The sequence below is a fragment of the Balaenoptera physalus genome, assembly GCF_965194825.1.
Source record: "Balaenoptera physalus genome assembly, chromosome: 18".
In the NCBI taxonomy this organism is placed as follows: Eukaryota; Metazoa; Chordata; class Mammalia; order Artiodactyla; family Balaenopteridae; genus Balaenoptera; species Balaenoptera physalus.
The window spans coordinates 15,676,747-15,700,052 of NC_138899.1; the positions used below are offsets into that span (position 1 = coordinate 15,676,747).

Genomic DNA, 23,306 nt, shown 5'->3' on the forward strand with positions numbered 1-23,306 from the left:
AACTCTCCAAGAGCTTTATAGCTAAGATATTTTCAGTTTGGCAAAAGAGGTGGGATGATTGGGATCGTCTTTGGGATGCTGTCTTTTGAAGCATTTTCTCTGCTGAAACACTGAGAGAAATTTAGGGAAGTCTTTTCCAATTATCCTTCTTTTCTGGGACACATGCTTCTTATAAATATTCAGGAAACATCTTTTCAGGGGAAAATTAAAACAGGAGTAGGTAACATGAGACTTGTTCATAAACATTCCAAATAAGCAGTGATATATGGCAGACCCATCAGGACCTATCACCTTTGCCTGTATCTTGAAGATGATTTTATCTGACTGTTGCACAGCACTGCCTGGCCAAGATAACTGCTCCAACCTTTCCACTATTCAGAACTATGTTGAACCTGCAAAGGGACGAAAGATTTGGGGGAACAAACGGCCGCAAAATGGACATTCTGATGTTAGCTTCGGGATTAGCTTGTGTGTCTCAAGAATAACCCTGTATAGCTCCTTTTGACATGGAAAGAGTCCCTTGGTCTTAGGGGCTGGGAAAGTAGCTCCAGGTAGGTTTATGACTGGCTGTGAATTACAAATCGCTAATTCTTACAATTTGGGAAGGAATCAGAATTTAATTGAATAAAAAATTAACAAAACTGCCATTCTCCCTTATAGAGCCCGAAGCCACACCTACGAGGAAGTAAGTACTATATGCCGTCAGAGAATATTTTAGAATAAAATTGGCTTATTGATTTAAATTCTTCTGCACTGACTCTGGTCCTTATGTACCTTGAGTTTGGTCCTTTTCTCATGATCATATGATTAACCATTACTAATTCTTTTAAAAAATGGTTAAATGTATCTTGGGGGTGCGTAAAATAGAAGATCCTAAATCACTTTCCTATTTGCCAAGATTCCTCAAGACCCTTATATTTGGGGCACTTTGAGGATGACCAATGAAGTTCCTTTATAAAAGATTCAAATACCAATTTTCATATCTACTAGATTTTAAACATCCTGTGAAATTCTCTAAGTGCTGATGTTTTATTCAAGCTGTACTGAATTGTATAAATACCGTTGCCTTGGGAAAAGTATTTTTCTTGTTCTACTTCCCCTGTTTGAGTGAGTGTGTGTGTGTGTGTGTGTGTGTGTGTGTGTGTGTGTGTTTCTCCTGGGAGGAAAGAATACTGTGCTTCTGTTTCAAAGGCAAAACAAATTAATTAGTCATCATAGATGTCATTATATTGTTTAAAATCAATGCAGTTTTAACTCAGTGGATAATGTACTCCATTTGTTTTCCAATTTTATTTTCCTGAGGTAAGAACATTTAACATGAGATCTAGCCTCTTAACCGATACAGTACTGTTATCTGCAGCACAACGGTTGTACAGCAGGTCTCTAAAACTTATTCATCTTGCATTGTGCCCAGTTCTGATATGAGAGTTAATAAAAATTCTGAAAAGCCTGAATTGTTTAATTAACTAAGTTAGAGCCAACTGAAATAGGAAAAGCAAAAAGCAAAAAACAAAAAACAAAAGGGCGAGAGAGACGGAGGTCAAACCCCTACTCACAAATTGTGCTCTGGTTAAAAGGATCTTGACATACAAAGGAATTTGTAAAATAAAAACCCAAACAATGGAATCTAATGAAACCACCATTTCTTTACAACTGGCTGGTTATTTGGTGGAATCTAATTGTTTGTTTAAAAGGAAAAAGGTGACTAATTTTAAACTTTTCCTGAAATTGTGAATAGAGAATAGATATAACTAAGGTAAAGTACAAGGTTGAAGCAATTACCCAAATGATCCCTTTTTCAAAACCTACACTGAAGAGGGGGTTTTATTTGTTAATGAACAGTAATCAGTTTATAACAACTTAGCAGTTAATGACTCCACTTACCCCTTCACTTTGACACTTCGTGGATAGGTCTTTGTGTTGTAAGCACATTTGAGTTTTATAGAGAGAAATGCTGAGATGTACTTCATATGAGGCCAAACGCTACCAATTTAATCTTATGAGTTCTATACTGTAGAAGGATATTAGCTAAAATGATAAAGTAATTTATAACAGTGACTAATAAAAGTATATTCATAACCAGAAACCCTTGAGATCTGAGTTTATATGACATAATCAGATGTGGTTCAAGTGTTTTATGACCTTAAGGCTTTTATTTGTTAATTTTACATCAAGATAATTGACGAAGCAACATTAACGGCACTAACAATTACAGGTATATAAATTGTTTATAGTGCTATAAATTGTATTGAAAACAATTGGGCAGTGTTTCTTTGAAATTATGAGCTTTTCATTTTTTATAGCAAAATTTGATGTTTGAAACACATTAGAAATTGTGTTTACTATATTTATGGTTGTAATCTCCAAGTAAATTGCTTCAGTGATAGATGTTTGGTCTCCTGACACACGTTTAAACGGATCAAAGAGTGACTATTTCTAAGCATTCCAACTTTTAAAAGACACATAAAAAAGAAAAAATATGGTCGTAGTATTGATTTGGGGTCTCTTGGCAAGATTTTTCAAACAGAAAACTTTACATATAAGGAACATTCATGATAAAGTTACATTGTATCATAATTGAATAAGTAACTGAAGCAGATGAATAAGAAATGTGCTATTGTAATTATATCTCTGGAAGATATAGGAACTTAGTCTCCAAATTAATATTTCAGAAGAAATATGGAGTTGAAAATTTGGCCATTGTATGAGTGGATTAATAGTGATAAGACTTCTTAAATAATCTAATTCTTGACCTAAAAGGAAGATCTCATTACTTTTCAATATTCTAATTAAGACCAGGAGCAGATATAAGAATGACATGACTTTTACCACCAGCTTTTTCAGAATCCCATTACGTCTTCTAAAGAATAACCTTGGTAACAGAAAGTGGCCACAAGGGGAAAACTCACCAGCCGGTCCAAGCTCGTGCCTGCAGCAGTGGTTGGTCTTTCCTCAGGATTGTAAGGCCTGAACCGTGTATTAAAATTTTCGGGAGCTGAGCGAGCAGATCTGAGGGCTGGAGCAGGTTTGGGTTGGCCACATCCCTGAAAGACCTGGAAGAACCATTGAAAGTTTACGAAAGTTATACAATGAGTTTCTTCCCAAGATTATGATGCCAAAGCATTCAGTGCACTGGCTCCCACATTTTTCATGGAACTCTTACCTCCAAAAAAACTCTGATCTTGAAACTTAAACAAATACAAGCACCAATGAAACAGAATTACTCCGTCAGATACAGAGTGACTGACTTATGGCCTGACTCTTATTTTCTACGTATACAGTCAATCCTCATTATTTACAGATTCCGTTTTTGTGAATTTGCCTACAGTTAACCCTCTCCGTATCCATGGGTTTCACATCTGCAAATTTAAACAAACTCGGATCAAATTTGATTTTGAGATCTGCGGGGGCTCCTGTAACTAATCACCTGCAGATACCGAGGGAAGATTGTATACACTAAAATTAATTTGTAATCCCCAAATCAATACTCAAAACACTTCCGCAAACATGGGCACAGCGGCAAAGTGCATGTTCACAGCTGAAGTTCAACAAGGAGAAGCTCTGCCTTTTTGCTTCAGCTCTCAAGCTGTAAACGTGTGTCTCTTTGCTGGTCTATTTAGTGCCACATTTTTTCCATACTTTTGTGTTTTACTTGGTGATTTCCCAGTTTAAAACGGCCCGCGACCGTAGGGCTGAAGTGCTGTCTAGTGTTCCTAAGGCTGTGATGTGCCTTTTGGAGAAAACTGTGTGTTAGATAAACTTAATTCAGGCATGAGTTACAGTGAACTTGGCTGTGAGTTCAATGTTAACGAATCAACAATATGTATCAAATAAGGTGTCTTTCAGGAGAGACACACCTACAACAAGGTTATGGATTGACTGGTTGATGAAAATGTGACTAAAACCTTGCAGGAACCTAACCCTGTATTTCTCGTAGGAGCAATGGTTCAGTATTTGCTAATTCAGGGTTTGTGGTGACTCATAGAACACAACTATGCAAATAATGAGAATTGACTGTATTAAAAGTAGGAATTGTAATAGTTATCTCATAGGATGATTTCAGGATTAAAGAAATTATGTCCCAGACATTTTCATGTACTTGAATTTGGCATTCAAGAAACATTCATTTGGGATTCTTGTTACTGTGACAAATGTATTTCATGTATAGCATATAAGGCCAATAACTTGAGTGTCTCCTCTTTGAGTAATGAAAACCTCTAATAGAAGAATTCTTTGAAAACACTCTCTTGAGCAGTGATGTGGAAATAGGGCAAGCAAATGTGGATAACTTCCCTATAATGACAGTTTCCTCTAATTTTGTTGTTGACAGCTGTTCATGTCACAATAAGGGTTGCCATGGGAAGTCAAACATTCTATTGTAATGATCTCAGGGACCAAGCTGCTAGTTCTTTTCCACAGTGGTTTTACTCCGGGCGGTGTGGGGATACCTCCTTTGCCAGTTTTAGAAGCTTCGCACTCTCTGCTGGTTATCAAGAGATAATCCCTTTGACAGAATTACAGGAAATCCAGTAACATTTTCAGGAAGTTTTGATGAAGTTCAACTTTGCGTTTCTTCCGTTTCTACACAGGAGATTATTCTACCCTGGATACTTCTTTCAGTAAACTTTTCAGGACTATTTATGTCCTCCAGTTCTTCAGGTACACGTGTGTGTTTGGAATGCATTCCTTCTGGTTTTGTTATTTGACTCTGTGTTGTTTAACTCTAAAACAAGCGTTTTTCATCAGGCATATTATGGGATTCCACTGAAGTACACAAGGGCTCCTGAGTGCCATTCCCAATGACAAATTCCATCCTGAGACACAATTCATTTAGTTTTACCACTACAGCTGATTTCTCCTTTGCTGTATTCAAAAGTTCTCCTTCCACTCAGCACTTTGCAGGGCGGGAGTACTTTGTCTTGGCATTCCTCGAGATTGGCCTTAACACACTATTGATTATTCTTCTCTCACACAATTTCTGAAGCCGATGGTGTAAACCAGTGTGATAAAGCTAGTGCGCCCCTTTCTGCCCACCGCCTAAATCACCTCCCAGCGGCAAGGTCATTGCTGATGGAGGGCATTAGCATTTCCAAAGCTCCAGGGTTCGGTTGAGTGTGCTATTTTGGATTGCTTCGAAAACGACAGCTGACTTTTAAAAAGTATAAAGCCTAGGGCAAAACAATATTAATGGCTTTGCTGAGATTTCTTGAAGCTGGGCACATGGAAAGAGTTAACAGACTTTCTTAATTTGCCTTTTGGGAAGAACCTGGCTCACTGGCTTAAGTTAAATCAAAGGAACAAGAAATGCCCTGAAAGAATATTAGTGCCCCAGGGGAGATATTTCATTGTAACAGAAAACCTGACCACGTGTATGATTTCTTTTTGTTTTTTGGGGGAGAGTGTTAATTATAAGGATAGAACATAGGTGAGTTATACAGCTTTCTGCTCGTAGCTTTCTGTTATTTATATCAGGCTTGGATTTTGAAGATGATTTCGGTGCAGAAATTGCTGGGTCTATGATCTATGATCCAAATTGAAGACACAGACTTCTAATTACTATGGAAACAACACCTAACCCCATAATCAGATGGAGACCTTCACAGAAATCTGTCACAATATGTGAAGATATGAATAATGAAGGGCCTTCAGCACAGATTCTAGTATACCCTTAGAAAAAGGGAATTGTCTTAAGAGATAACCTTTAGTGTGGGAGTGCAAAGCTTAGGGATCAAGAGCTGTTTTTCAGCTCACCCTGTCTTTGTTCGGGAATGATTTAAAACACCTGTATGATTCTCATGTAGAGAATGTATCTTAAACAGCATATATCCGTCAAATAACTTAGATGACATACAAAGTGAAAATTAATAATCTCATTTTCAATACATGCAATCCATTCGCTAGACAAAATATTTTTCACACATGGGTTTCATGGGGTCGTTGACAGAAGGAATTCCCATGCAGAACATTTGGACTGTCTCAGACAATGTTTTTGAGCCTGCTATAGCAGCAGGATAGTTAGGCAAAGTTCTGGGCCTCCTGAGGTCTGGGGCTATATTCCTATAAAGGACCAGTGAACCTTCTTCCTGGTGGCCTGGGTGCCCCAATATTCTGTATTTTGAATAAGGGTAGAAACAGATGAGGAATAATGTGCAGGGGAAAGGTCTTAGTTTCAATGAGTCTGTAGATCAAGGTTCTCCCCCAGGGAGTGGTCAGGACTGCAGATGCAGATTTAGATCATTAGCCTAAAGATGGTATTTAAAACCCTGAAACTGGCTGCACTCACCAAGGGCAGGTATGCAGACAGGTGACAGGAGGAGCTGAGGACAGCCCAGTGCCACGTCAGCATTCAGAGGACCTCCCTGAACCTTAGTTTCCTCCTCTGTCAAATGGGAATAATAATATTATTTACCACACAGATAGGCTGTGATGATAAAATGCAATAATACATAAGGCAGGAAAATAGAAGCCAGTGTCTGGAAAAGTAAGTGCTTGATAATAATTAGCTAATTATATCATTCTGCGATCGGTTCTTTCTAGTTCTGTTTTCTGAGTAAGGAGATTTGAGGGGGAAAAATGTCTGGGCTGATGTTTCTTAAATGTCTTCCACAAAATATTATTTCCCAGGCTGTTCACAGCTGTTACATAAGCAATGGATCCCATGCGTCCAAGTTAAATGAGGTACCTTAGCAGGGCTTCACCAGGGTAACGTGTGTTCTGACTCGTCAAAAGGAAGAAGCTCATTTGTAGTGTTTTCCAAAACTATCTGGCCAAGGGTTCTCTAGGAAGTTCTCACAAGGTGTTCCAGGGAACATACCAGGACACACTGGGAAGTTTGCTCTAATTAGCTAAGAGGAGAAGTGATTCAGATGTAACTGCTCTTACCTAGAGGTATTTGTGAAGCCACTCCCCGCTCCTCCACTACCTTTAACTCAAGAGAAGAAATACTATACAGGTCTCCGCTTTAAAACAGAACTTTCCGGAGGATATGGCTGCAGGCTAAGTCACCTTGTCGTGGAACAAAGCATTAGCTCTGCTCCTTGAAAAAACAGAATCAGTACTGCCTCCTGCCTGGCTCCCTCCAAGGAACATTGAAAAGGATAATTAGATAATTTGGAAAAGTATTTGGAAGTCCCAGTGTAGACAGATGCTACAGAGGTACAAAGAAATTATCCTTCCCACCTAGCAGACTCGCAAAACCTGTGGATTTCGGGAATATCTAGCTTGGGAATCCTCTCTTTTAAGAGGATTACTAAGATAACGTCTCTGAAGTATGTTGGCATTCTGAGATGAAAGAAGCTGACATTAAAGATAGAAAGTGCTGAAAGAAGAGACATTTTATTGTTTGGAGAAACAAGAAAGAGAGGGGGTGTGGTGAGAACAGGTTGGAGTGCTGTCTCAGGTTTCCAAGTACAAGCATTATTCCTTTAAGAACATCGCAGCACCTTAACATATTTCCTTAAAATAAATAACACAGTGTGCACTTTTTCAGAGGCATCCAAGCTTTTACCTCTCTGTCTCCCTTATGTTCTGCGGGTTGATTATACATTCACCGAAGTCATTACTGGCGATCTGAGAAGCAACGGCTGCACAGCAGTCCTGTCTCAGCCGGTGTGTGTGTGTTTTTTAAAAAATTTATCTTCTCAGTTTCTACTCAGTGGGTTTTTATTCTGGTGGGAAAGATGTTGCTATTCCCATACATCTTTTTGAAATTTGCAAACAAAACTCCAATCTTGTATAGTAGTAGGGGTGACAGTTTATGCTACCTAGACTTAATTGGACTTGATGTTTTGAGAGTGATGTTTTATTTACTTATTAGATTCTAATTTACATTAGAGTGTTAATGAATGAACTGTTTGTTAGATGACCACTTGGGGAATTCAAATCTATCCCATTTGTTCCCAAGGAAACAGAAGCTATCATATCTGACGGGCTCTGCATACATTTTGTCCAAGTGTGGCCACTTCTTTCATGAGAGACAAGTATAATAGGAAGGTCACCAATAAGAGTCTAAAAGCTTGGAGTCCTGGTTTCCATCTTTCTCCTTGCACCTGTGTGGCACGGGGGTACTATGTTGTCCCCAAATCTCAAGGCTGTTGTGAAGATAAAATAATATGATGCTTAGAAAAGACACTGAAGCAATGAGGTAAAAAGATGTACTATTATTTTACTGACGTAATCTATAATCAAATAGGACAATAACAGGTAACAAATCAAATCTAGGGACTATGCAGACTGATGCATGAATAATTTAAGATCTATGAAGAATAAGATCTTATACATTTTGTTCACCATTGTATCCCAGAATCCGTAAGAGTTCCTAGCACATAGTATGTGTTTAAAAAATCAGAAATGAAAGATTATGAATAAGTAAAATTTTTAGTTATAATTTCTGCCTTTTGCAAACATTTATTGAAGTCAATTAGGAGGTAGATTTCTGTAATGAGAAAGAAAAGACAGGAAAGGAAAGAGAAATAATACTTATTGAGTGTCTATGATGGACCAGACTCAGGGCTACGTGTTTCATACACTTATCTCAGCAGTCAGTTATCTCAAAATCAAAGTTGAACCCTTCTTCCTTAGGCTTCAGAAAATATGATGAATTATCCATCCATATTAAAAAAAAGAAGATATCTCCTTTACTCCACTTACTGTGCCAACTTAAAGTAAAACCAAATCACCAACTTGGTTTAACTGATAACTAGAACCAAAAAATCCGGTTTCTTTCTTTTTTGTTCTTTTTTTTTTTTTAATTGAAGTATAGATGCTTTATAATGTGCCAATCTCTGCTGCACAGCAAAGTGACTCAGTTTTACACATATATACATTCTTTTTTAAAATATTCTTTTCCATAATGGTTTATCCCAGGAGATTGGGTATAGTTCCCTGTGTTACACAGTAGGACCTTGTTGTTTAAAAAAGCTGCTTTCTTGCTCATCTGATAATAGCTACTGGCTGTGCTTGATGGGACAATTAGAGAGCAGAAGACTTTGTGTATAAAATAGGCTTGGCTCTAACTGTTGGTAGGCGAGCTGAGAGCAAGTCTTCTGGAGAGAAGCGGCTGTTTCCCGATCTCCCCATCCTGTAAAAAGCAGCAGAGCCTGCACACAGTTGTATCACAGCCCAGTCACTCATCGTCTAGGTTCAGCTCAAAGCGGAAGTGAAACGTGAAGACTGAAATGGGTGTCAAGGGTGCGTCCACCTATCCTCATTCAACAGATGCAAGTAAGTTAAAATATTAAAAAAACTCATTTCATTAGAAGTAGTAGCAAGGAGACCTCCATCATCACCATGACACAAGATTAAACTAGACACCCCAGGGCCTCATTTTTGCACATTTTTTTCTGGTTCCTAACAACAATCTGCTAATATCCTAAGAAGTGTTTTCCTGAATATAAACTTAAAACATTTTAATAATGACTTCTTTCTTTAGATATAAAATCATTATACTCATCATACAAACATTTTAAAAATCAGCATTTTTTATTTTATTTTATTTTTTTACTTTTATTAGTGTGCCAATTTTCCTGATGGATTGCCTTTCAAGAAAACAGGCTTTCATCCTATGTCTCCGAACAATCTCTCTTCTTCTCTCTCTTCTTTCCTCTTCCCTTCCCTCTCCCCCTACTTCCTCTCTCCATCTCTTCCTCTCTTTTTCTTTGCTCTCTGATTCATGCTTTTGTTTCCTTAAAGATTGATTACAGTGATCCTTTGGCCAAGCTCTCTGGCAAACTCAAAGTCCCTGGATGGGTCCAGGATTCTGTGTAGAGAATTCTGGGTTGGACTGAATCAAGTCAAGTTAGCACTTTCGGTTTTGGCTGCTTTTCATTCATTGGCTTCAGTTTTCAAAAGCCAGTGATTGTGTCAGTTTCAAGGTTTTAAACATCTACTCCTGATGCCTATGCATCTTGCTTCCAGAAAATCTGTCAGATGGGTTGCATACTTCCTAGAATCGTTTCTTCAATAAAAGCAAATCCCTTCCATTTGCTGGAGAAGATGATTTTTTTTCCTGGAAGGTTCTGCATTCCTTCAACAGCAGAGCACCTTGCTATTGCCTCCGAAATGGTGAGCAGGGAGGAGTGACAGGAGCTGAACGAAACATATTTCGAGTGTGGGGAGAGAAAAAACCCCTAACTCTGGTGGCCTCACTAAATGATTATTTCATATGCTCTTTGTTTACAAGGTTGAAAGCAATTCTTTAAGATCACTTTGCAGAATTTACATAAATGTGCAAATTTCAACAGCCTGGCTCTGTATCATTCATTCAAACTACTATGCAGTGAATCTTTGTAGAGCGTCACTAAGGACAGACGGAGGTGCTAGGGATGTGGCAACTGGACATGTCCCTGATCTCATGAGGGTTCTGACAAGAAATCAGGCAATGACAGTAGAATGTAGTAAGTGCTATGCGATCACCCACAAGAGGCAGCTGACCCAGACCGGAGAGGCAGAGAAAGCATCCCAGGAGAGCAGCGACGTGCTGGAACCGGCTCTCCCTGGCTCACAAGACCACGTGTTACATTTTCAGGAATTTTGCAAGCCAGTCATTAAGCAGAGTGATTATTAAAAGTTAGATTGTATACACTTAAAATGATATGAATTATACTAAAATCAAAGGTAATATACACTGAAAATTCATTACTTCCTAATTATTTTACCATGATTTATGCTCCTGTGGTTATGTAAGCCAAGTATGCCAAGTGTGCCCCTAAGGGGGAAATGTTACATTGTGGTCTGCTACTATGTTCAGTTGATATCATGTTGGTAGCTTGAAACTTACACCCCAGAAACTGGCAAACACTATAAACTAGCATGTTTTCTGCACAGAGAGCTGGTTGTGCAAACACTTCCCAGTATACCACTGAATCTTGCCAGGAAAGTGAAGAAATAGTTGGACTATGCCTGGTGAATGCTGTGTATTTGGGGTGGGGGAATGGGGAGGGTAGAAAGAATGTTCCAGGGTGAGGAAGAGCACGTGCAAAAACTTAGAGATGAGAAAGGATGCTTCTTCCAAGCAACAGAGCCCAGGCCATTTGTACGTCTGGTGCACATAGAGGTTCTCTCACCTCCTAGACTAAAACTTTTACTAGGACTCATGCTCTGTTGTTGGTCTTATTCACCACCATGTCCACAGCGCCTAGCACTGGGCTCGCAGACGATCGGTGCTCAACGGTTACCTGAATAATTTAAGGTGGGGAGAGTGGTGAGTGGTGGACCCAGAGGGGCAGGCCAAGGACTACATCGTGCAGGAACATGTCTGGGTTTTACTCGAATGGCAACGGGGAACCACGGAAAGATATTAAGCAGGGGAGTAATGTGAACACATTTGCATTTTCAGCAATCCCTCTGGCTACAGCGTGGGGCGTGGATTGGAGTATGGGAAAGCCAGAGGCAGGGAACTAATTAGGAGGCTATAATCCCTGTGCTGAGATGATAAAATTAGGGGAGCCACTGTGATGGATTCAAAAGAAATTTAGAATGACCGTTTAATGGGTTTCATTATGGATTGACTGTGAGGGCCAAGCGGATGCGGGGAGTTGAGGGGTCAGCTGGGTGTCTAGCTAGGACACAAGAGCTGGGGGCGGGGGCGTTCTCTGGGATGGAGAAACCTGGGGAAGGAAGGGTTAATGGGAGGAAAATGAGCTTGGTTTTGGACAGGTGTGTTTGAGGTGGCGGGCGGCAGTGTGTAGCACACAGTTGGATAAACAGGTGTAATCAGGAGAGTAATCTGGGCTGGAGAGAGATTTGGGATGAAAACTCCTACCTTTGCTGTAGCCAACCCAGAAAACTGTGTCTGAGATGTTTCAAATTTTCTACAAAAGAACTCTTTTTGTCACCTACCCCCACGAACCCCGTGTTTTAAAAACATTTTGTTCAGTTAACAGATTATATGTATTAATAAAGAAATGATTGATTTTCAAAGGGCATCTCAGCTATTTGGCTGATATTTAAGATATATTCTGGGACGATAAGGAGGCAAAATAAAAGAGGGGAGTAAAATGTGTTAGAAGAAAAAGACCTACAGAAAGTCATATATAATTCCAAATTTTCTGGCAGAACGAGTTGCTATAAACTCACAGAGGTAGCTCCTTCACACGTTTAACTACAGGCTGGCTGGAGTAGTGACTCCATCAGGATCAAACCAAACTGCATAGTCCCGAGTAGAAGGAAAGTGCTAAGAGTTGGGGGTAACTGTGTATTTGTGAGACTGGTCAGAGGCCACTGAAATTCCTCTAATGCAGTAGTCTGCTGCCCATGGGAAGCATGGCTCTAGGGAAGCAGTTTCTCCTCTGTAAAGGCAGGAGGAGTTTGGAAGAAGACTTTCTTTCAGGAAAGCAAGAGGGTATCTTGCTCTGTTTTTAAGAACACACTGAGTGTTAAAAAGTGAAGTGAGTTTCAATCACCTATTCTTGAGTAGACTTCATTAAATGCAATCTTCTCATTTTTGCCCTGAAGTTAAAGTGAAAAAAAATCTTAAATATCCAAAGGTTAGAGATAATCAGGAGTTTCCCTTTATAATCAAAAGGAGAAAAAACATTTTTTTAAAAAAAACCTTTTATGTGGAAAGAAAGTTAAAACTATCTTGCTTTGGATGCACTTCCCATAAATGCATCATAAGCATTTTTTTTCAAACGTTCATTTCACTTTATAAAAAAAGGTGTCTTTTTCCCCACCTTGTACCTAGCATCTGAAAAACCTGGCTTTGTGGTCCAGTGATGTTAACACACAGGAAAGAAACAGATTCTGGTTTTCTGTAGAGAAATGAAGAAATCAAAGAATCAAAGATGTTTCAAGGTCACTGCTTCTTGGTGGAATATTATAAGTGAGAACTGGCAGGCAGAATACTAGCTTTGAAATTTGAATAAACAGAAAAAGTATTCTGAATCTAGAAGTCATTGAGAACTTGCTCTTTTCAAAACAAAAGAGGAAATAGAAATAGAACTCAAAGCTTTATAAAGTGAAGGGCCGTGTGCTTTTTTCTCAGAGATCAGGCAGAAGGGACGGAACCATTTGTCAAGGGAATAATTGGCCAATTACCCCCTTCACGTAAGAATAATGTGAGGTTAGGCTGAGGCCGCTGACGTTCCTCTAAAACCCTTTGCTCTGCTGGCATTAGTGCCACCGATAGGCACGGACAAGAGTTGGGTTGCTGTCGTCACCTCCATCCACTCCGCTCTGCCCTCAAGCCCACTTTCCTCCAAAGGCCTTGTGGATGAGATGTTTATTCAGTGCCACGTGCCATGTCGTAGGCCATGCAGAAATATATGTCCCTTTCCAGGGGAGTCTCTGCCATTGAAAATAATGTCATGCATGAGTGGATTCAAATGCAGGTGTGTGACTCTCAAATCTGCTCTTCTGATCTTAGATGCTCGTGACAAGCTGACAGACCATCATGGATGAGGCAAAACCACAGAGTCAAAGCTCTTTAGAATTTATGTAGCATAGGCATTTTCCATAATAACAATGAAAATACTTAACTTGATGAGTAGTTTTGATTTGACAAATTCCACGCTAAGCATTTTACATGGATTATGTCACTTTACCCTCAAACAACTTTATGAGTAGATACTACTAGCATCCTCATTTTTAATGTAAGTTAATTGAGTTTGGACAGATAAATAATTTGCCCCAACTCACACAACTAGTGAAAACCAGATCCCAGGGCTGTCTGACGTCAAAATCTGATCTTGTAATGTTTATGCTATTTTAAAGAATACAAGACTAACTTCAAGTATATTTTAAGGTATTTTCTATTCCTTATTGTTGAAGCCTTTCTGCCATTATACTTTCATGTTCTGAATTCAACTCGACAAAACGTATTGTTGCTTCCATGTGTAAAATGGCATGTTAGAATGGTTTTCTGTAGAATGTAAGAGTGAGTAAAATAACTTATAATTCTGGGAAGGGGAAGATAAGTATACAAATAACCATAACACAAGGAATAACGTGCCCAGTGCCTTAAGAAGGGCACACATAACACAGGGGCTCAAAGAAAGGAATGGTAAATGCTATTGGAATAAAAATATACTTATTTGAACTAATTCTAATCAATGTCCTTATATCTGAAGGAAGATATTTTTTCCATGTGAACTCCCAGGATTTTATACCTGAATGCTTTGAAAGGAAAAAGTTCCAGAGAAAAGAAAAATATCTGAATGCTAGAAAAAGAAACCTAATCATTACCGAAGAGATAATGTTCATAAAGCTGTAAACTGATAGAGCTGGAAAGGGGACATTTGCATTAACCCCTCTCTTTACAGATGAGGAAACTAAGACACATTAGCTAAAGGCAGAAATTATTACATTCTCCTTTCTGTTCTCTTAGCTTTTTTCATCTTCATCTGAGCTGTAGATTCGGAAGGAATTGTCTGGAGAAAATTAAGTAACTGAGGGCCTTGCTGCTCTTCTGTAATGGGTTCTACCCTTGTCTGTAATAAGTATTAATTGAATGGATGGTTTCAATTGGAATTTAATAAGTCTCCTTTCTTAATTTAGATTATATCTGACAAACCAATCTTTTCCTGGATTAGGTTTGAAATTATTCCTAATACAGTTAAATTATATATAGTGAGATCAGTTTCATCTTCCCTGATAGGATAGAAAGGAGATTATCCACACATCTGAAATTCACAGGCAGAGAGATTCAGCAAGTTTAGTTCTCCTTTCCTTTGGAGAATTTTCTCAAACCTACAAAGTTCAGAACTCCTTTGATTTGGGTGGTTAACAGAAGTGGTGGGATATCGAGGACCCTTTCCTGTCACTGATGAAGATTGTGAACTTGGTGAACGTAATAAGCATTGGTTGGGGCTTGAAGAACTAACAACTTGTGTTTCTCTTCAGTAGGTTTCCCTACTGATCAGAAACACTCATCATTAGTACCATCATCAGTAGCAGGTTTCAAGCAACAGTCTTCCCTTAGATGGCTGGTTCCTCCAATGCTGCAGTACATCTGGTCCTGGTGGGGAGATACATACTGAGGAAACAGTGGCTTGCTGGGAAAATCTTTTTCTTTGGATCAGACAGTTCTGGGCTGCAATCCCAGCTCTGCCACTTCTTAGTTGCCTGACCGCAGACAAGCAACTTAATCTCTCTAAATTTAACATTCTTTACTTATAAAATGAGGAAATGAATGCTTTACAAGACTGCAGTAGGATTTGAAATAAATATATAAGGCATCTAAAAAGAGACTGATGCTTGGGCAGAGAATCTGCTTTGTCCTCTACTATATTCCTTGTGCCTGGTACATGAAGGGTATTTACTGAATGAAATATAGTAGGTATTCAACCAATGGTAACCATGATGATTGTCATTGTTACTAAGTGATTATATGTACAAAAAGAAACCAAGAAAAATTTTAATATGTTATTGTCCCTAGTCTTAAAAATATGTATATAGGGCTTCCCTGGTGGCGCAGTGGTTGAGAATCTGCCTGCTAATGCAGGGCACACGGGTTCGAGCCCTGGTCTGGGAGGATCCCACATGCCGCGGAGCAACTAGGCCCGTGAGCCACAACTACTGAGCCTGCGCGTCTGGAGCCTGTGCTCCGCAACAAGAGAGGCCGCGATAGTGAGAGGCCCACGCACCGTGATGAAGAGTGGCCCCCGCCTGCCACAACTGGAGAAAGCCCTAGCACACAAACGAAGACCCAACATAGCAATCAATCAATCAATCAATAAAAATAAATCTTAAAAAATGAATATAAATAATATTATATGTTAATATAATGATATGTTATAAATTACATAATATATATAATAAAATATTATATAAAGTACACACAAATCAAGAGTTTGAAATAAATGCCATAATGTTATTACCAAAATACTGTAACTTGATTATACAACTTGGAATAGCCAATGTATTTTTTGAAAGGAATATCTGTGTGCCTTACCCTCAAACAGCTTAGCTGTGGGCTAAATGGGAAAGGAAAAAGGATGTGACTCTACCTATAAAAACATATCTAAAATTTGAGCCTGAACACACATGATGAGAATAGATCTCTTCATTAATCTACAATCTCTCTAATTCGGGATCTCACTGATTAGGTACAAAAAACTAGCTGTTCCTACACCTGAAACTTACATAATATTGTACATCAACTATACCTCAATAAGAAAAATGAGCTGTTCCCTCCTGTAGATATGATGAGGACTACTGCATTAGAGGAGAGCAATTTCGTATCTGAAACTGATGTGCTCCTCTCTGCCTTCAGATAGAAGAAGGGAGAAAAAAGTAGACTTTTATATTTTGCACTATTAAAGCTCTAGGAAAGGTTGGAAGCAATGAATGATGAGGCTAATAAGAGAAATATTTTCATTAGCATTTAGCATGGTGGGAAGTACTGGGTATAGTTGTGAAGGGAATCAGAGAGAAAGGCAGACAACTTGAATTCTGGCTTTGCCGCCTCTGTTTCCTTACCGTCTCAGGCAGGTTTTTACTGAAGGCTATTGAAATTTTTCTCTCTCTCTTTTTTTGCTTTTTATTTTTATTTTTTAACATCTTTATTGGAGTATAACTGCTTTACAATGGTGTGTTAGTTTCTGCTGCATAACAAAGTGAATCAGCTATACCTATACATATAGCCCCATATCTCCTCCCTCTTGCCTCTCCCTCCCGCCCTCCCTATTCTCTTAATACTTGATCTATTCAGTGAATGTTTACTAAATCCCACCCTTGTGTGGGACTGGCTCTGTAGGCACCTGCATCATTAAGATGCAGAGATGAGCAACGTGGGATCTGGAATCAGACACTCCTGTGTGTACTCCTTCACACACTATGAGACCTTTGTAAGCGCCTTAACTTTTCGAAGGCTTAGTTTCTATATTTGGAAGATAAGGGGGGAAGATCCCTTTCATCACAAGCACTGTTATAAATATTACATAATATAAACCATGTGAAGCACAGTACAGTCCTGGCAGTAAGCGTTCAACCCATATGAGCTGGTAGTTATAAACACTGCCGCTTTTCTCAATGAGCCTCTGGGAATGACTTCCACCAGGAACTGCTGTAATAAGGTAAATGATTTTCCAAGGAGAAGTTGCCAATCGTATCCTGGAGTAAAAAGTCACTTTAAGTTGTGAGCTTTACAACCCTCAGGGTGTCTGGCCCCCCAGTTAGGGAATAGCTTCTGGACTCACAGGAAGCTCTGCTATCAGAAATTAACAAAGTCGCTGGTTATGCGAATGCTTGAGGCAAAATCTGGAAATCCAGAATTTCAAATTTGATAAGGCTGTTTATCAACAATGACTGACGGTTCCTTGGCAAAAGGAAAAATTCAACCATCCAGTTCTTAGCTAGAACGTAGATTTTAGACTTTAGTTCATGCATAATTTCATGGATGTGGCTTATGTGGAAAATGAAACTACATGTTTCCAAATTCCATTCCCTTGAAGAAATAAAACCTCTTTCAGAACATGTCCATTCCATCAGCAGATCCTGTTGGTGTTTCCTGCTAAAGTTATCCAAATTTCAACCCCCTAATTAACCACCTCTGCACCATACTAAAGGCTGGCTTTGGTCCTTTCTCCATACTGTCCCCTAGATGAGACCCTGTCTTCCATCCCTCTTTCCTACAGAGCTTAGCTGCCCTCCTCTCTCTCCCCTCCCTAAACTCACTCCATCTCCTTCTCTCTAGGTCAAGACTACCAAATACATTTTTTTTTTTTTTTTTGGTTTCTAGCTTAGTTGAGATTTTTGGTACTATTGTTTTATGATCCTCCAGACTGTATCCTCTCATGAGTGTACTCTTACATGCCCTACATTATTTCTATTATTTATTTATTTTTTCCACGCTTCAGGCCTTGTGGGATCTCAGTTCCCTGACCAGGGATTGAACCTGGGCCATGGCAGTGAAAGCGCCAAGTCCTAACCACTGGTCTGCCAGGGAATTTCCCATTATTTCTATTCTTGATTTAGATATTTCTTACAACGAAAGGTGTCTTTTTCGAAGTGCATGCCTTATTAACAGCCATAATATTATAATGTGGTTGGACAACTTCCATAAAAATGTCTCATCCGCATTCTGGTATGAAAGAGAGTCCATCTGACCTCTTAGAGAATTTTTAATAGAAAAAGTTGACTTGAACACATATGCACACATACCAATGGAAAGCTCTGCTTCTAACGAGTGTGTGATGGGTCTCAAACCACAGACACTTTTGTGTTTTCATGCCCTCTTCTCTAGGGCTGTTTTGAACATCAGTTACCATCGAGCCTGGTTACTCAAGCACTGCTGGGATATTTGGCCTCTCAAAACAACGTTAATTGGTTTCTAGGCAATAGATTTGAGAGGGATAGATAATTGCTTTTCTTTCACGGGAAAGAACGAAAATGGCTTTTCATGCAACTCCCAAATGTGCTATTTCCCCAATAGGTGATGGCACCTTGGAGCATCCTTCTTTACACAGGCTCACCCAAGCTCACTAAAACCCGAAACCAGGCCTATGAAACTCTCAGCCCATCTGTCTCCCAAGGAGAGAGAGAAAGGGGCCCAGGCCAGATTCTTTCTTACCCTACTTTCAGCCCAAAGCTAGTTTGATTCACACTCAGCCAAGGACACCTAGCCAGATTCCATGGATTTCTTTCTGCTCTGCAATTCCTCCCTACCACCCGTCTCCTTCTCTTTGATTATATTTGAAATCTTTTCCACAAAGGATTTTAAAAATTGAAGAAAGCTAAACATGTAACTCTTTGCCTGGCATATTTTTGTGTGAATGACTTTCAATTAAAATGCAATCACTCCGTCATCAGGTTGAAAGGACTGATGCAGATTTGGTTAGTGTTTCAGGACAGGGAGACTGGTGAAAAGAACAGAAGGGCACTGTGCAGTCATCAGTGTGGATAAAAGGGGCGATGAAGGAAAAGGCCAGAGAATCACTGCAAACTTCTAAATTTTGCTTAAGGAAGGTCCTATTTATTCTCAGCTGCATGGGGACAAATAAAAATTGTGCATGTCCATGTCCTGGATGTTGTGAATAGAGCTGCAATGAACATTGGGGTGCATGTGTCTTTTTGAATTATGGTTTTCTCCGGATATATGCCCAGGAATGGAATTGCTGGATCATATGGTAACTCTATATTTTAGTTCTTTAAGGCACCTGCATACTGTTGTCCATAGTGGCTATACCAGGTTACATCCCCACCAACAGTGTAGGAGGGTTCCCTTTTCTCCACACCCTCTCTAGCATCTATTGTTTGTAGATTTTTTGATGATGGCCATTCTGACCGGTGTGAGGTGATACCTCATTGTAGTTTTGATTTGCATTTCTCTAATAATTAGTGATGTTGAGCATCTTTTCATGTGCTTTTTAGCCATCTGTATGTCTTCTTTGGAGAAATGTCTATTTAGATCTTCCACCTATTTTTTGATTGGTTTGTTTTTGGATATTGAGCTGCCTGAGCAGTTTGTATATTTTGGAGATTAATCCCTTGTCGGTCACATTGTTTGCAAATATTCTCTCCCATTCTGAGGACATGGAAGCATCCTAAATGTTCATCAACAGAGGAATGGATGAAGAAGATGTGGTACATATATACAATGGAATATTACTCAACCATCAAAAAGAATTAAATAATGCCATTTGCAGCAACATGGGTGGATGCAGAGATTGTCATGCTGAGTGAAGTCGTCGGACAGAGAAAGACAAATATCATATGATATCACTTATATGTGGAATCTAAAAAAAGGGTACAAATGAACTTACCTACAAAACAGAAACAGAGTTACAGATGTAGAAAACAAACTTATGGTTACCAGGGGGTAAGGGTGGGAGGGATAAACTGGAAGATTGGGATGGACATATACAAACTACTATGTATAAAATAGATAACTAATAAGAACCTACTGTATAGCATAGGGAACTCTACTCAATACTTGGTAATGGCTTATATGGGAAAAGAATTTTAAAAAGAGTGTATATATGTATATGTATAACTGATTCACTTTGCTGTACACCTGAAACTAATATAACATAGTAAATCAACTATACTCCAATAAAAATTTTTTAAAAATTAAAAAAAATTGTACTCCTGATATTTGTGTTCTGCAGCTGCAAACCCAGAATCTCCATCTCTTTTGATTTATAAAAATATACTATTTTTAAAAAATGTATGTTTGACTTCATACAAAGGGGCGTTTTCCTCTGAAGTTTCATTAATGAGGGTTACATTATAGTCTTAAAAAAGGAAGTCAGATGGAATGTTTAAAAATTTACAAGCAAACATAGAGAACATTTGCCTGGTTTGTGCAGCTGAAGACATAATTAGAAGTTCCTAGAGAGAGAGAACAGGGTGCGGGTGTGCAGAAATTTCAACCATTAAAAAGAAAATTCCCCCCAAATTGCTCACAAGTGTGAGGGATTAGTCAATATACTTGGGGCTCTCCAAAACTTTTTAGCAGCCAATAATTTCTTCATGATTAACTGCAAACTAAAAGCTTGCTTCCTTTCTCAATGCCATTTTGTTAGACAGTTATAATGAAGTAGCAAATTTGTCACGGGACAGGAAAAGCTCACGGACAACGTATTAGAATTTATAATCCTGGCCGACATATCCAGTTACTTCAGTTTTAGATTACTGCATTTTCTTTATTAGCAGACAAATGACTAAGGTAAATACCTTTGCAGACACCTGCATGCTGTTCTCTTGCATGTTCATGATGGCTTCAGAGATCTTGACATCTATTGGGTCCATGACCGACTCAATGTTGAATGGTCCTTCCAGCCGCTCTGCCACCAAGAGCATTGCATCTGTTAAAACACAGGAACATGATTTATTTGAGAACTGGGAACCCCTGCTTCTAACCTGCGTTTAAACATTTCCCACATGACCGGCTGATAAATGACCACTCATTCAAATTTTGTATTTGCTTTTATATAGTTCAAAACGGAATTGATGACTCAGTCTTACAGGAGTATTTTATTTTATTTCATTTGAAGGCTTAAAATTATTTTACATATATAGAACCAGGCCTGAAAATGAGAAAATAAGTTCAAATTAAGAGAGTTGAATATACCTAACTCTTTCAAGTGAAGTTAAAGAAAAATCAGGTCAGGTTCAAAAGTGGAGTTAACCTCTTTTCTTCTGGAGTATGGAGAAAACTGAGAATATTGAAGACGTGTAAATGTGAGAGTTTGGGGGACGCGCTATCGTCAAGACCCAACTTAAGCATATCTGCGTGTATGAAGCATTTCTGGATTTCCCAAGAAGGACAGACCTGTCCCTGCTTGGTGCTGCCACTCTACCTAGCATGCCCTTCTGTTTTTAACACTTTGACACGCTCTGGGAATAGAGAAACTTCTCTTACTTGGTTTTGCATGTTCAAGGCTTATTATGGTGCCTATCGCATTGTAAGCTTTCAAGAAATGTCTATGAAATTATATTGAACTGAACTGAACTAAAGTACTGCTTGGGAAGCTTTAGTTTTCTGGAGAAGATGCTAATAGTGATATGGAGGTAAGAGCTGTGAATTAGGAGTGAGTTGCCCTGGGTTCCCAACCCTGCCACTAAGCAGCTGGATGGCTGTTGGAAAAACCTCTGAGCTTACTGGGCCAAAGATTAGAGAGGTGCATAAAAGGGACCTGGGATGAGGAGTCTCCCGGCGTCTACGGTGAGTGGCATAAGAGGCAATATGCCCATTCCTTTGCAAACTGGCCCAGTTTTGTTCTTAACATCCAGGGCATAGTTTGGTAACTTGTCTCCACCAGGACTGACAACTAGAACTTTCTGTGATGATGAAAATGTAGCTATTGAAACTTGAAATGTGGCTAATGTGATTGAAGAATTAAATGGTTAATAAAGTAATTTCCCTTTAACTAATCTAAATATAATTAAAAATATCCCCTTGGGACCAGTGGCTACCATATTAGATGGGGCAGCCTAGACTTTTAACATGTAGACGCAATAGCCCTCACGTTTTTCAATTGTTAAAGCTCTTGGGAGCCAATCTTAAAACGCTGTCCCTTTTCCAAATAATACATGTTTATTATCAGACACTTAGAAAATACAGAAAAGAAAAATGAAGGAGAGAAATACACCCACAATCCCACTTCCCAGAATAACACTATAAACAGTTTGGTATATGCCCTGTGTTTTTTTTTTTTTTTTTCCTCTGAGCATGAATATTTTAAGCATGCAACTGAAAATATACCATACAGATATCATATAATCCACTTTCTAAATGTAATATATTATTAATGTAACATGCTGTTTATAGCAGCTACTTTTTAGTATTAGTGTGAGGGAACCACATTTTATTTTTATTACATATCCTACCATGCTCAACCAAAGGCCACCATCAAAAATTTTTCAGGGTTATAAGTAGTTATGAATTAGGCAAGTGAGAAACCTTTTAAGATAGATGAATTTTTATAAGAAGGTACGGTCTGGGAAGCAGAGTCACATTTTTAAAGAACATCAGGCTTTGTGAACATCAGCTTTTATACTATCAACTGGCTTTCTCAGCCAGACCTCATAACTGGGTCTTTGATCTCCTCCCCATGGAATGAACGAGACGAAAAGCATCCAGGGCAGCACTTGAGTGTCAGGGAGGTCCCGCTATCCCACCCCCATCCACTGTACTCGGTCCCATATTTTTCTCATGGACACAAGTCACATGAAGAACTTAAGTGTGAACAAGGACTCATAAAAAACTCTAACAACAAATTTGCTGATTTTTCCCTTAATGCAGATCTATCTGTGTATGTCACATCAGGACCTTATAACAAAAGTAGTAATTTCTCTAGATCTTAATGACCTAATTATCTGGCAATATGGACAGAGGATGCACCCTGTTTGGTTGTAGTATTTTGATATTAAAGATGTTTTCTCCTTTAAGGTTTTAAAAGGCGGTCTGAGAGCTGTGCTGTTTCTTTTATATCTTTATATCTATGTTGTGTATTTATAAAAAATAATCCCCTTTACTGTTAGACTTTCCAACAGGCTTTTTGATGAAGATTAATTATGATGAATGAGCAAGTTTCTCTAGACGGGTGTATTCTGCTAGAAGAACAAGGAATCTTTGTACAGGAAAAAGAGTTGGTCCTATGGAGTTATCCAACAAATGCAGTTAAAGGAACTGATAACTATTGGATACTTAATTGTGTGTTTTAGACAAGTATTTGCATAAATCATTATACAAACAGTACTGGTCTATCACAGTATATTTATCCAACACGAATGGGTTGAGTTGCGGTAGTAATAACATTAGCTCTACCGGAAGTCTGTAGGCAGTAGTGCTCTGGGCAAAAAGGACGAGTTTTGGGTTGGTTCAGAAGGACTCAGCAAACTGTCACAGTTGGAAATGATGGAGT

At 38.8% G+C, this 23,306-nt stretch overlaps 1 protein-coding gene across 2 annotated transcripts in view; it reads right to left on the reverse strand.

Annotated features, from left to right (window-relative positions):
- GPC6 (glypican 6) overlaps positions 1–23,306 on the reverse strand; it is a 1,071,594-nt gene that overhangs the window by 93,469 nt on the left and 954,819 nt on the right. For both annotated transcript variants that reach the window (XM_082434646.1, XM_082434647.1), the window contains exons 5-6: positions 20,614–20,744; positions 2,910–3,053 (exon numbers count right to left, since the gene is read on the reverse strand). In XM_082434646.1, the coding sequence (XP_082290772.1) occupies positions 2,910–3,053; positions 20,614–20,744 (275 nt within the window). The remainder of the gene's footprint in view (positions 1–2,909; positions 3,054–20,613; positions 20,745–23,306) is intronic.